An 11,899-nucleotide genomic window follows, 5' to 3' on the forward strand; every position below is an offset into this window, starting at 1 on the left:
TGATAAAATCATATAAACAAACAGACGTATAAATTATTATTTTACAACAGTTTACAATAGAATATGTCATTAATATTAACAGAAGTAAATGTGAATAATCGTACAGTTGCGATGAGAAAACACATTTTCTGTTATAATCATAAGAAAGTATACGTTAAATAAAGAAAATGAGGTTTGTTTAAGATCATTACGATTTTTTAATTTTTTATTATTATTATTTTGTAATTAAACATACATTTCATGACATTTAAGCGCATAGATCATTCATTTGCTGACTTTTACATTGAAACAGCACATTTCTAGAACACACGTCTACTAGAGCATAAGGACTTGTATTTTGAAAACTGTCGCTCTGGCGAGCGTCCCATTCGTGTAGAGCTTTTATTATGAAATCGGCCCCGTGCGCCGCCATGTTCTTATGAGCGCGCGCTTCACGCCGCACGCAGCACGAGCGCCATTAGCGTGAGACAGCAGGCCTTCGCTGAGGAGAAATCGAGAGAAAACCGAGCGATCGGTCGGATTTAAATGCCTTTCGATCGACGTTCGCCATAAAACGGAGCCACAATGACGTCCAGCACCAATGTGATCCAGGTGACGAACGTTTCGCCGAGCAGCACCGCGGAGCAGATGCGAACCCTGTTCGGCTTCATCGGAACCATCGACGAGCTCAGACTCTTTCCTCCAGAGTGAGTATAAATGCTCCAAAACACGCCCCTCAAAGAACAAAAACATCCAAATAAGTGTATTTAATAAGAAGAGAGCTGCACACACGCATATAACGTACTGCAGTTCGTCTATCTAACAGTACCACATGTTTATTCATCCCGATTAGTGTGTAAATATATAAATACACCGCATTCAGACTCGCACAGATGATCTCAAGCTTCTAAAATAGATAAACTACACAATCCAGGACCCATCTGCGCCAGTTAAACAGCTCATCGTTATGTTTGTTTGTAATATAGTTGATCATTTATCATTAGCTAATGTACATGTGAGCTCCTCGGGATGAATTCTGACGATTAAAACACTAATAGATGATGTTTGGTGCACTTATTTTACACTAGTTTCGCTTGATTGTATAAAGAGCCTTGCGTCGTCACGCCTTGTTGCGTCTGTGCGTCATCAAACCGACGCACGTAATTAATTACACGGCTCTGATCGCGCAGGGTTTCTGCGGGTTTTAAGAAGCTTTATTTCTCCCTTCCACAATTTAAGGACTTAAACTGGAGCATAAAGTCGTTGAATGCAATGCATAAAATGAATCTCTTCCTCAGTGTTTCTGTCTTGTTTTCCAGTACAAATATCTAAACATCCTTAAATCAAGATGCATTTGCTGGAGATGCAAACTGATCAAATGAAGTCTTGTTTTCTGAGAAACTGATCAAAATGAAGCTATTTTGATTAAAACAAGAACAAATATCTGTCAATGGGGGATGAAAACTTGCTTTCCCTTTTAGTTTGAGTTCTTCTGAGACCATTGGCAGATATTTCTCAAGTAAAATTGTACTTTTAGTACTTAAAAATAAGACAAAATACTGAGGAAAAGCATCAGTTTTTTTGCAGTGTGATCAGACGGTTCAGTAGAATTGATTTCCGCATTCTAGTGTTTGTGAGCAGAGACATTCAAGTTTTAACGGTTATTTTTGTAAAATTAAAAAGTAGCCTACTTGAAATCGGTTTTAAGTTGTGTTTTCAAATTTCGAAGCATTGTTAATATAAAGAGACGTATTGTTCCATTCAATTTACTCCAATAATTTTCTTACTTGATCTGAAAAAGATAATGAAAGTTTTACGGTACGTTTACACCACAGTGTACTAAAAATGGATTACACAGATTCTTACAAATTACTAAAAATGCTGTATACTCAAACCAGGCCAGTAGGTGGCGATGTAACTGTGTAAAAAACCGCAACGCAGCTGCACGCATGCCTATAGACTGACCGTATAATACACATGCGATGACGTCACCGCTTTCACAAATTTGTGTTTCTGTAGTTTACGCGGCGACGATTACGGCATCGTTTTCAAAAACGTATACTTTGAAACCTGTTGCGTAAACGAATGGCCAAAATGCATTTAAGGTTGCAAAGCGATTAATCACGTTCAAAATAAACGCTTGTTTACATAATAATGTGTGTGTGTATATTTATTGTGTGTATTTATATATATATATATATATATATATATATATATATATATATATATATATATATATATATATATATAAATACACACATGTACATATTTAAAAATTATTTGTATGCAATGCATATATATTTGTACTTGTAAATATATTATAGAAGTTTAACGTTTTTCGTTAATAAATACTATATATATTACACACACACATTATGTAAACACAGACTTTTATTTTGAATGCGGTTAATCGTTTTGCAGTCCTGAACGCATCAAAAGTTTTCAGTTTTTGCTTTAAACGCCCCCCGAGATGCACCTTGAATCCTGCAGAAACCCTGTTCTAGGCTCAGGAACACAAATGCATGTCTGATTTCTCTGCTCCATCATCAGGCAGAATGTAGGCTTCTCCACTAGCTAACTTCTGTTCTGTGCTTTTGTTGTTTTTCACCCATCGAAAAACATCCGGCGTCATCATATCTGCAGCGAAGGTAGGCCGCTGGCGGATCTGCTCCGAAGCCAGCAGATCTAAACCTGAGCCGGATCTTGAGTGTTTATGCTCGAAGCGTGACTGTAGGAGGTGTTGTTGAACGTTGTGTGTACATCTCGCAAAAGCATCTATATTTTCTTTCAGTGATTCTCCCTTGCCTGTGACTTCACGTGTATGTTTTGTAAAGTTCCACGAGCCGGAGTCAGTCGGAGTTTCCCAGCATCTGACCAACACGGTGTTTGTGGACCGAGCCCTGATCGTCGTCCCCTTCGCTGAAGGTTTGTGCCGCTCTTTTGCAATCTTCACGTTCATCACGCGATCGATCCCTTCGCAGTGTGTAGACGACGGCATTAGCGCAGAGAATCCCAGGTGTATATGTCAGTGGCAGGAGCTGATGTTTAACTCATTGCCTTTCCAGTTTAGTTCCATTTTTTTGTTAAACTTTTCTCTTTGTCATTTGTGTGTGTGATTTTTATAGTGAACAAGGCAATTGCAGAGCCGGCAGATGTCTGAGAGTGACCCTCTGCTGCCCTGTAGACAAATAAACGCGGCCAGCCCACGTGTTTCCCTGCTGTAAACTATAATCCTCTCTCTTGTGTCTCCATCTGAGCGCACAGACAAAGATCGATCGCTCTATTCATTGCAAAGCAGCACTAATGTTTAGGCTGAAAGAATGTTTCTACTTTGCATGCTAATAAAGTACGGTAAGATGAGCTGTAGCGCATTATGCATGAGTGTTTAGCACGCGTAATGATAGGGCTTTCCTGTGCGATTGTGATATTAGGGCCCTATGATTTCCACGATGCGGAAAACGCGGACGGAATCCGGTCATAAAAATTGTATTTTTACTGTATAATGTCTCGGAATTTATCAAAGTTTGGATGAATTAATCGAAAGTAGGTCATAACACTTAAATCGGACCTGTAGTATCTGTACATATTAAGCTGCAAAAGACTATGTAAATACGAATCCTGCGCGTTCTGTGCATCTCTGTGTGAATGAATGGCGCAAACGCGCGGTTTCGTTTTCTACACATACTGAAGCGCGCGGCGCTCACGGAGATTTCAGCGTCTGTCGTCTCTCTAAATGAGGTCATAAACGCATAAACATCTCCAGAACTGCTCTGAGCATTTTACTGTTTAATTTCAGTAAAACTAGCTTCATATCATACATGCACAGAAATTTAAAGGTATTAACGGCAACCCATCAAAATAAAAGTTCGGTTTAACTTGAAGACACTGTGCCAGAAATATTACTATTGTTCAGTAGAATGTACATAATGCTACTAAAATTATTAAAACTTCACTTAAGGAATAATCACACACATTCTTCCATGTTTTAATTTTAATAGTAATTTTCCTTTTGCTTTCTAAAAAATAGTTTAATTTTCATTATCTAAAAATTAATGTTTTATGCCTTCATTTGATAATCAGACAATTTTAAATGCACAACAGAAATTCATAAGTCTGTTGTAAAAATGTTAATTAAGTAGTTTTTCTGCGTTCAAATAATTAGACATTCTAAAACACAGAATATGCTAACAATAAAACATAAGGTAAGAAAAAATAACACTTCATTGGGCTCAAAACATGTAATTTTTGTTAAACTTTAAATAAATGTAAGTTTCATGATGATTTAAAAATGCTTTTTGATTTAATAAAATTTGATCATTAAAAATGGAATCTAGAAAAATTAAAATGGAATCCAGAAAAAATTAAAAATGGAATTTGGGAAAAAAATCAAATGGATTTCATAGGGCCCTATGATATTTCTCCAACCTCCCTTTAATATTTTCTGCTTTTTTGAGTAAGAATCAGGTCTAGAATGTTCTTTTGTTCCTCTCCACATGACTGAAAAAGGCCTGAGAAGCTTTTTAACGGTCCTTTCTGTTTTTTGTTGTTGTGTTTTCCAGTTCTTTTCCCTGGTTCTGCAAGTCCTGTAAACCAGGCCCAGCAGAAAATGCCACCCAACAGTTTTGTCTTCTGCAGCTTGTCCTGTTTCTCTCTCTCTCTCTCTCTCTCTCTCTCTCTCTCTTGTATTCTCTCTCTCTCTCTCTCTCTCTCTCGTGTGTGTGTGTGTGTGTGTGTGTGTGTGTGTGTGTCAGTGATGATTGTGTCGTTTGGAGTGAAATATTAATTTCAGAGGCTCTCACCCAATGGATTCCATGCACTCACCAAAACGCTCATTGTCATTTAACTCTAGTTATTTTCCTCTTCAGCATTTGACACACAATCTAGAGTTTAAAATGGGCTTTTGCTGGAAGTTTATGCCATAGGATTCTGTTTTAGACCAGGTAACGGCAGCTTTAGCTCTCAAATGCCAGCAAAAGCCCCGTAAAGCAATGTTATTTGCATTAGTAATGGTAAGTCATGCCATCAGTGGATTGATGAACTGTCATTTGATGCTGACACCCGAATCATAAACTCTGTTTTGTCTATCTTGATGTCTCTGTGTGCTTTATAGCGAAGCAGCCGACCTGAATCGCTTGTTCATTATACAACTTATGAAACTTGAGAGCACATCCCAGTGGAGATCCGGCTGTGCTTGCTTACATTTGGTTCATGACTTAAAAAATCAAGTTCAGGTGATAACATCTTGGCAGTGTGTCTAGTGTCATTTCCTTTTCTTGTAGTATTGTGCACTTGATGCTTTTGTTAAGGGACCTCATGTGTTAGCTTCCTCTGACAAAGCGAGTACTGATGTCAGTGCAAATGTAAAAAGAAAGTTTGACTTTGTGGGTCTGTCTGTGTGTGGCGCGAGAAGCGTGGCACGGTTTGATTGTGCCGTTTCCGTCCTGCAGGAGTGATTCCTGACGAATCCAAGGCTCTGTCGCTGCTCGCTCCAGCCAATGCCGTCGCAGGATTGCTGCCAGGAGGCGGGCTCCTCCCGACGCCCAACCCCGTCCCATCTGTGAGTGTCAATCAGTGTGACCCGAGATTCGGTATTCTGATTATTCAGTAAATGTGTTTCCATCGTAGTTTATGTGCATCGGATAAAGTTTATCCTACTCAAAAGACTGCATATGTTTAGGCACATTTTGAGAGTTTGTGCGCATCTCTGCGTTTCCATCCAGCTTTTTTTACGCGGTATTCCAAAATGCACATAAAAATAGGTGGATGGAAACATGGCTCCTGTAATGATGCTGATGTTTTGTCTGTCCTCAGATCGGTGGCGTTCCTCTTGGAGGTCTAGGAGGGCCGAACTTGGACCCCATGGCAGCTCTGGCCATGGCGGCACCCAATATAAACACTCAGGTTTGACGCCGCTCGCTCGCTCCTTCATCAACGCCCTGTTTGTACACCGCATCTGCTAAACTCTTTACTAATCTTTGATGTGTTCTTCTCAGTCTTTATCAGCTGAGCAGCTTATGAAGCTTATGGCATCCATAGACCCCAAGTAAGTCCATCAATATCATATGTCTAATTGAAATTAAGTAACTTGTTATTTTTATCAATTTATTAACTTAAAAAAATAGGGCTCTGCGAAATCAGGCAAGGTTTTTTTTTTTTATATTAACCATCAAATCTAATCAATCGAATTATTAAAACTTTAACAATTCAATAACTTTTTTTACAATAATAGATGTGCATAGATGTGATATGCAGATTTCAGTAGCAGTCTTTTGCAGTTTAATATTCATAGAGATTAGTCCTTGATTTTACTGCTTACGCATTATTAGTCTAAAATTTCATTTTTATGACGATTCCGATCTCGTTGTCCTCATTGCACAAACCATAGAGCTTTACTCGTGTAACTGAGGTTAAGCAGGTTGTCGTCAGTGATCTGCTGTGATTTCAGGCTGAATCATCTCGCCGCTGGGCTGAGTCTGAACCCTGGACTGAAGGCAGACGGCTCGAATAAAGAGATCGAAGAAGCCATGAAGAGAGTGAGAGAGGCGCAATCTCTGATCTCCGCAGCCATCGAGCCCGGAAGTGAGTAACTGATGCGCTAGATCAAAGATAAACACTTGTCTGAATGAAAGCACGGTGTGCTAAAGAGTTTGCTCCTTCAGGTAAGAAGGATGATAAACGCAAGCGCTCCAGATCCAGGTCCAGATCCAGACGCAGGAGGTCCGGGTCCCGCTCCAGACACAGGTTTGTACAGTCACAGTCTGATGTTGTGTTCATTTTATCAGCTATTTTCCATTTTAGTCTTAGTCCTGTGTTAAATGTTACTTTTAGTTTTTATCATATTTAGTCAACCTTATCCTGTTTTTTAGTCGACTAAAAGTCTCAACATTTTAGTCTAGTTTTAGTCAAAGAACTTGATATTTTAGCAATAAGATTATTATTATTATTATTAATTAACCATATAGTAGTGTTCGTTTTGACAGACATTTTTAAATTAGACTTGGTCATACTCAAATGTACATTTTAGTTATATTTAGTCAACCTTATCCTGTTTTTGTTTAGTCGACATTAAGTCATGCTGTATAATGTACTTTTGCTCAAAATTATAATTGTCATTTGAGAAATTTAGCTTACTTTTGCACTTCCACAGATAAACACTAATCAATAGAATGTGGAGTCATACACATGGTTTATTTACCTCATCTAGTGTACTGATTTATTATAGGATTTTTATTATTTGTGACCCTGCAGCACAGAAGCAGTCATAAGCAGCAGCTATATTTGTAGCAATAGCCAACAATACATTGTTTGGGTCAAAATTATAAATTTTTCTATTATGCCAAAAATCATTAGGATATTAAGTAAAGATCATGTTCCATGAAGATATTTTGTTAATTTCCTACTGTAAATACATCAAAACTTCATTTTTGATTAGTAATATGCATTGCTAAGAACTTCATTTGAACAACTTTAAAGGTGATTTTCTCAATATTTAGATTTTTTTCAATCGCAATCAGTGCAGTCGAGATCTCGTGACAGAACACAGACCGGCGGAGCGACGCTTTCATTTAAACTCCAGCTTGTTTGTCACTAGCTGTGTCCGAAACCGCTCCCTATCCACTATATAGTGCACTATATCGGGTGTCAGCCATTTTGTAGTGCTGTCCGAATTCTGAGTGAACGACTTCATTCCCTACATTCGTTCACTACTTTTTACCCACAATGCATTCTGATTTCGAGTGTACAACTGATGTACACTCACTGAAGCACTATTTCCCACAATCCAATGCGGAGAACCGACGAGCTGTTAGCGGGAGCGAGCGAGTTTGAACGAGAGATGCCGTTTAATTTGCAAAAATGATGAATTTTGTGGATTTTTAAAAATGTTCGTTGGTAGTGTATTCATTCTGATGTCAAATTAACAGTCGCCTGAGGGCGCCCACGGTCATCTTATTTGAGTGCAAAAATGCTGCTCGGGAGAGTTTCAAGATACTACAAACAATAAATACATACAATTATTAATATGTGCTAATGTGAGTTTATTTTTGTTGACAATATTTTAATAGTATTTAATGATTATGACCATATTACAGAACAAATGAATAATATACCATCAATGAAACCACAAAGCTGATTACAATAGTCATTTTAAGTGTTATTGCTATTAATATTATTTTCTAAAATGAGGTACATGAAATATAAAAGTACATCTAAGATGTTTTTGCAACAGCCAAGTCTCACGCGCAGTGTACACGTCACCGTCCGAATCCGTTCACTTCATTTAGTTCACTCCTTTCTAATATAGTGCACTCAACTGCCTTACACTATATAGGGATTAGTGAACGAGTGAGCGATTTTGGACACAGCTACTGTTTTCAGATCACGGTTGCCAGATTGCTTAAAATAAGGCAGAAAATGTATCCTTGTAACAGTGAAGCTCTGATTCGGGGATTTGAACTCTTGATATCTGGCAACCGCACATGAAAGCTCACATAGTAGAGCCGTATACAGCAGTCCACAGTAACATTGTCTGCTTTTTTGACAAAAATAGTTTTTTGGTAAAGTTTTTTTTTTTTTATACATTTTAGTCTCGTCTTCTATCGTCAATGAAATCGCACGTTGATATAGTCATAGTTATCGTTTCTTGACTTTATTGTCGTCTCGTTTTAGTCACGGGGAAAAAAGCTCATCACCAAACTTGTTCTCGTTAACGAAGTGAACACAGTCTGATTTGAGTTTGCTGTGAGTGCAGGCGTTCCAAGAGTCATTCCAGACGGAGATCTCGCTCCAGGAGCAGGAGGAGGTCCAAGAGCCCCAGGAGGAGGAGGTCTCATTCCAGGGACCGCAGCAGACGCTCCAGGTCCAGGTGAGTCTCACGCGTGTGAGAGATGCTCTGGGTTAGTTGTGGAGCGGCAGTGGTTCATTGGATCTTTGCGTTTGTTTCCGATGTAGAGATCGGAGGAAGGAAGAGAAGAACAGAAAACGTTCAAAAACTCCACCCAAGAGCTACAGCAGCGCCAGACGCTCCCGCAGTTCCAGCCGGTGAGGGTCGAGGTTTTCTCCCAAATGTGTTTTTTTTTTATTCTGTTTTAATGGTTATATTATATTTTAGTCATCAGAACACACGTCTAATTATTTGAAATCACGAAACATACAAAATGTAATCATTTATTGACACGACTGTGTATTGAAGATGTAGATGTAGTCACAGAAGATGTACCGTGTGTGTATGTTCAAGTCTTCCTTGACAGTAAAACATTTTATTAGAGTCCTGTTTTAAATGATACCAGAAAACGTTTTTACACAGAAACATTAATGGACATTTCTAAAGTTTCTCCTGGGAAAATGTTAAAGTTTTTATCAAATACCAAAGATTGTTTGTAATTTTGTTAATTATACATAGTTGTATTAGTCTGTACAATTCATTGAATTATTGCTAACACTATTTAAAAATGTTACTTTTGAGTTTTCCATAAATATAACCTTTGACACTGTTATGGTGTAAAATGATAAATATACAACAATTTATTAGTAGTTTAAGAAGTCATTTTAGTGCCCTGTGAAATGCGTTTTATATGTTCCCAAATTTTATGATCTCAGTTTAAAAAATTTTAATGGTTTGATTTAATTTTACATTAAAATTTAATTTAATTAAAAAAAAGGAAATTAATTTTTACACTAATATGATATATTTTATTTTTTAGAAATTCAGCATTCTTTAATTTTTGGCCAATTTTAAAGTTAAGAAAATGGAAGAAAAATCGTGATATTCCTTGATGTTTTTATTTTATTATTACTTTGAGAAGTATATGCTATTGTACAATAGTAATATTTGACAGTTTCAAGGTTTTTGACCTTTTTTAGTTTCAGACTATTTCATTGGCAGTCTTTTTGTGGTTGCAAATTACCTACTTTTGATTTATTCACTTGAAAATGCCAAAAAGTTGTCCATAATTGCATTTTTATGACTGGTTTTTGGCTTAAAAGTTTGTCATTCTGACCATAGTTTTTTCACACATGCACTTTAAGTAGAAATGTGGAGTTGCATTACCGTGGTTCAGATCAGATCCGAGCTTCTGTTGACCAGCGAGTGTCTTCCTCCAGGAAACGGCACAGGAGAAGTCGCAGCGCATCTCGATCACCGAAGAAGTCACGATCTCCCAAGAGGAAACTGTCCCGCTCCCCGTCTCCTCGCAGGTAACACACACACACACACACACACGAGATCACGCCTCCTTCCTCAGACCTGCTTTAACCTGGAAACTCGCTCTTTCAGACACAAGAAAGAGAAAAAGAAGGATAAAGACCGCGAGAGAGACCGTGACCGAGACAGGAAGGATGATTGGGACAGGAATCGGGACAAAAGGGAACGTTCCTCCAGCAAGAAGAACAAAGACAAAGAGAAGGACAGAGACCGAGACCGGAAGTCCGACAGTGAGAAGGGAGATGTGAAGGTACGACTGTCTTGCGTTCACTAACTGCGCTTTACAGAAATGTCCAAGGTTGGCATATCTGCATTCTGGTCCGGCTTCTGAATTCTGTTTCTGTTCCGCAGGTGACCAGAGACTACGATGAGGAGGAGCAGGGCTACGACAGCGAGCACGAGGAAGAGCGCGAGAGGAACTCGGACGCCGCCTCGTCGCCGCAGGCTAAAGAGCCGCTAGCGGACAGCGCAGACGACGCGGGTCGCGGAGAGTCGGACGGACACAGTGAAGACCAGCGAGACGAAGACATGGACATGAGCGACTGAAACAGTGTTTGAGTGTATTGATAAATAGAGTTCAGATGGAGGAGAGCTCGTCCTGAAACTTTCCTCGCTGAACTCCTTCATTCCTTCTTGTTTTTTAAAATTCTGCATCCTCAGAATCTGCTGTATTTACTGGTACATGCTCATCTTAAGATGTTCCCCGGGTTTTAGAGCCGTTTCTTCTCTCATGGCTGATGTGGAACGATGTTATACTGTATATTTAGTGTAGACAGTTGAAAAATACACCCATTCGCTATGTCTGTTTGCGGTTTCTATTTAAGCGAATTACCCCTAATTGAAAGTGCTTGGATAACGTTGTCAAGCAGTTTTTTTTTTCTTTCTTTTAATTGCATTTGTTTTTTATAGTTAGCCTGAGTTTGTCTTTTTAAACTTGCAGAACGTTTGTGGAACTTCACGTAAACTGGATTACTTTTTCTGGCAGGTCATTCAACAGTCCAGCTGTATCTACCGCAATGTGTTTTTCCGTAGTGAACACACGCCGTCATCATAGACTGTAGTTTGCTAAGAAAATGACTTATCTGTACCGTTTGCAATGTTACGAACTGAAAATAAAACTTCATATAAAATTCTTGTCTATTTGTTTCTTCAAAACCACATTGCTAGGGCTGTTAGAGGGTTGTGAAACACTAAATTATATTTTCAGAGATTTTAACAGGTGTTTAATTTAATTTGTTTATTTTGTAAAGAGCAACACATAATTTAATTACATTTTTGCAGTAATCGAATGCAAATATTCTTGAATATATCAATTCCGAAGTCAAGTTTTTGCGCGCGCTTTCAGTAATGGCGCGAAATTCTGAGGCGAGGCTGTTCACACATTATAATAAACGTAAGTAATATCAGCATAAAATTAAAGGTCCGTTCATTCCATCAGTGATAACTGTTAGTGTCCACACCAAGGCGTTCTGTTTATTGTAACTTTTGATTCATTTTAAATAATTTAAAAAAAAACAAATCCTTGTTATTGTTGCGATTATTTTTTTAAAGATTATTTTAATTCCTTTTATGTAAAGCACTTTGAATTGCCATTGTGTATAAATGTGCTATATAAATAAACTTGCCTATTTTGAGATAATTACTCTGAGTGTACATATGACTACTCACTAAATAAATTGGCCTACATGAAATATCGATTTAGGTTTAAATTGTTATACT

The 11,899-nt window shown here is 38.1% G+C and overlaps 1 protein-coding gene across 3 annotated transcripts; it reads left to right on the forward strand.

Moving 5' to 3' along the window:
• The first annotated feature begins 412 nt into the window (after positions 1–412).
• On the forward strand, positions 413–11,239 carry srsf11 (serine and arginine rich splicing factor 11). 3 transcript variants are annotated; one of them, XM_058790820.1, is made up of 12 exons: positions 413–686; positions 2,771–2,904; positions 5,427–5,536; positions 5,791–5,880; positions 5,973–6,022; positions 6,425–6,558; positions 6,639–6,720; positions 8,729–8,842; positions 8,929–9,018; positions 10,009–10,173; positions 10,253–10,430; positions 10,532–11,239. In XM_058790820.1, the coding sequence occupies exons 1-12, from the start codon at positions 565–567 to the stop codon at positions 10,724–10,726; spliced, it is 1,464 nt and encodes a 487-aa protein (XP_058646803.1). In that variant the 5' UTR covers positions 413–564; the 3' UTR covers positions 10,727–11,239. The 3 variants fall into 3 exon arrangements, with proteins under 3 accessions (XP_058646803.1, XP_058646804.1, XP_058646805.1); XM_058790821.1 differs by having other exon boundaries at positions 414–686; positions 10,081–10,173; positions 10,532–11,231; XM_058790822.1 differs by lacking the exons at positions 413–686; positions 2,771–2,904 and adding an exon at positions 4,763–5,210 and having other exon boundaries at positions 10,532–11,232.
• The last annotated feature ends 660 nt before the right edge of the window (positions 11,240–11,899 follow it).

Source organism: Onychostoma macrolepis, chromosome 11 (genome assembly GCF_012432095.1).
Source record: "Onychostoma macrolepis isolate SWU-2019 chromosome 11, ASM1243209v1, whole genome shotgun sequence".
NCBI lineage: Eukaryota > Metazoa > Chordata > Actinopteri > Cypriniformes > Cyprinidae > Onychostoma > Onychostoma macrolepis.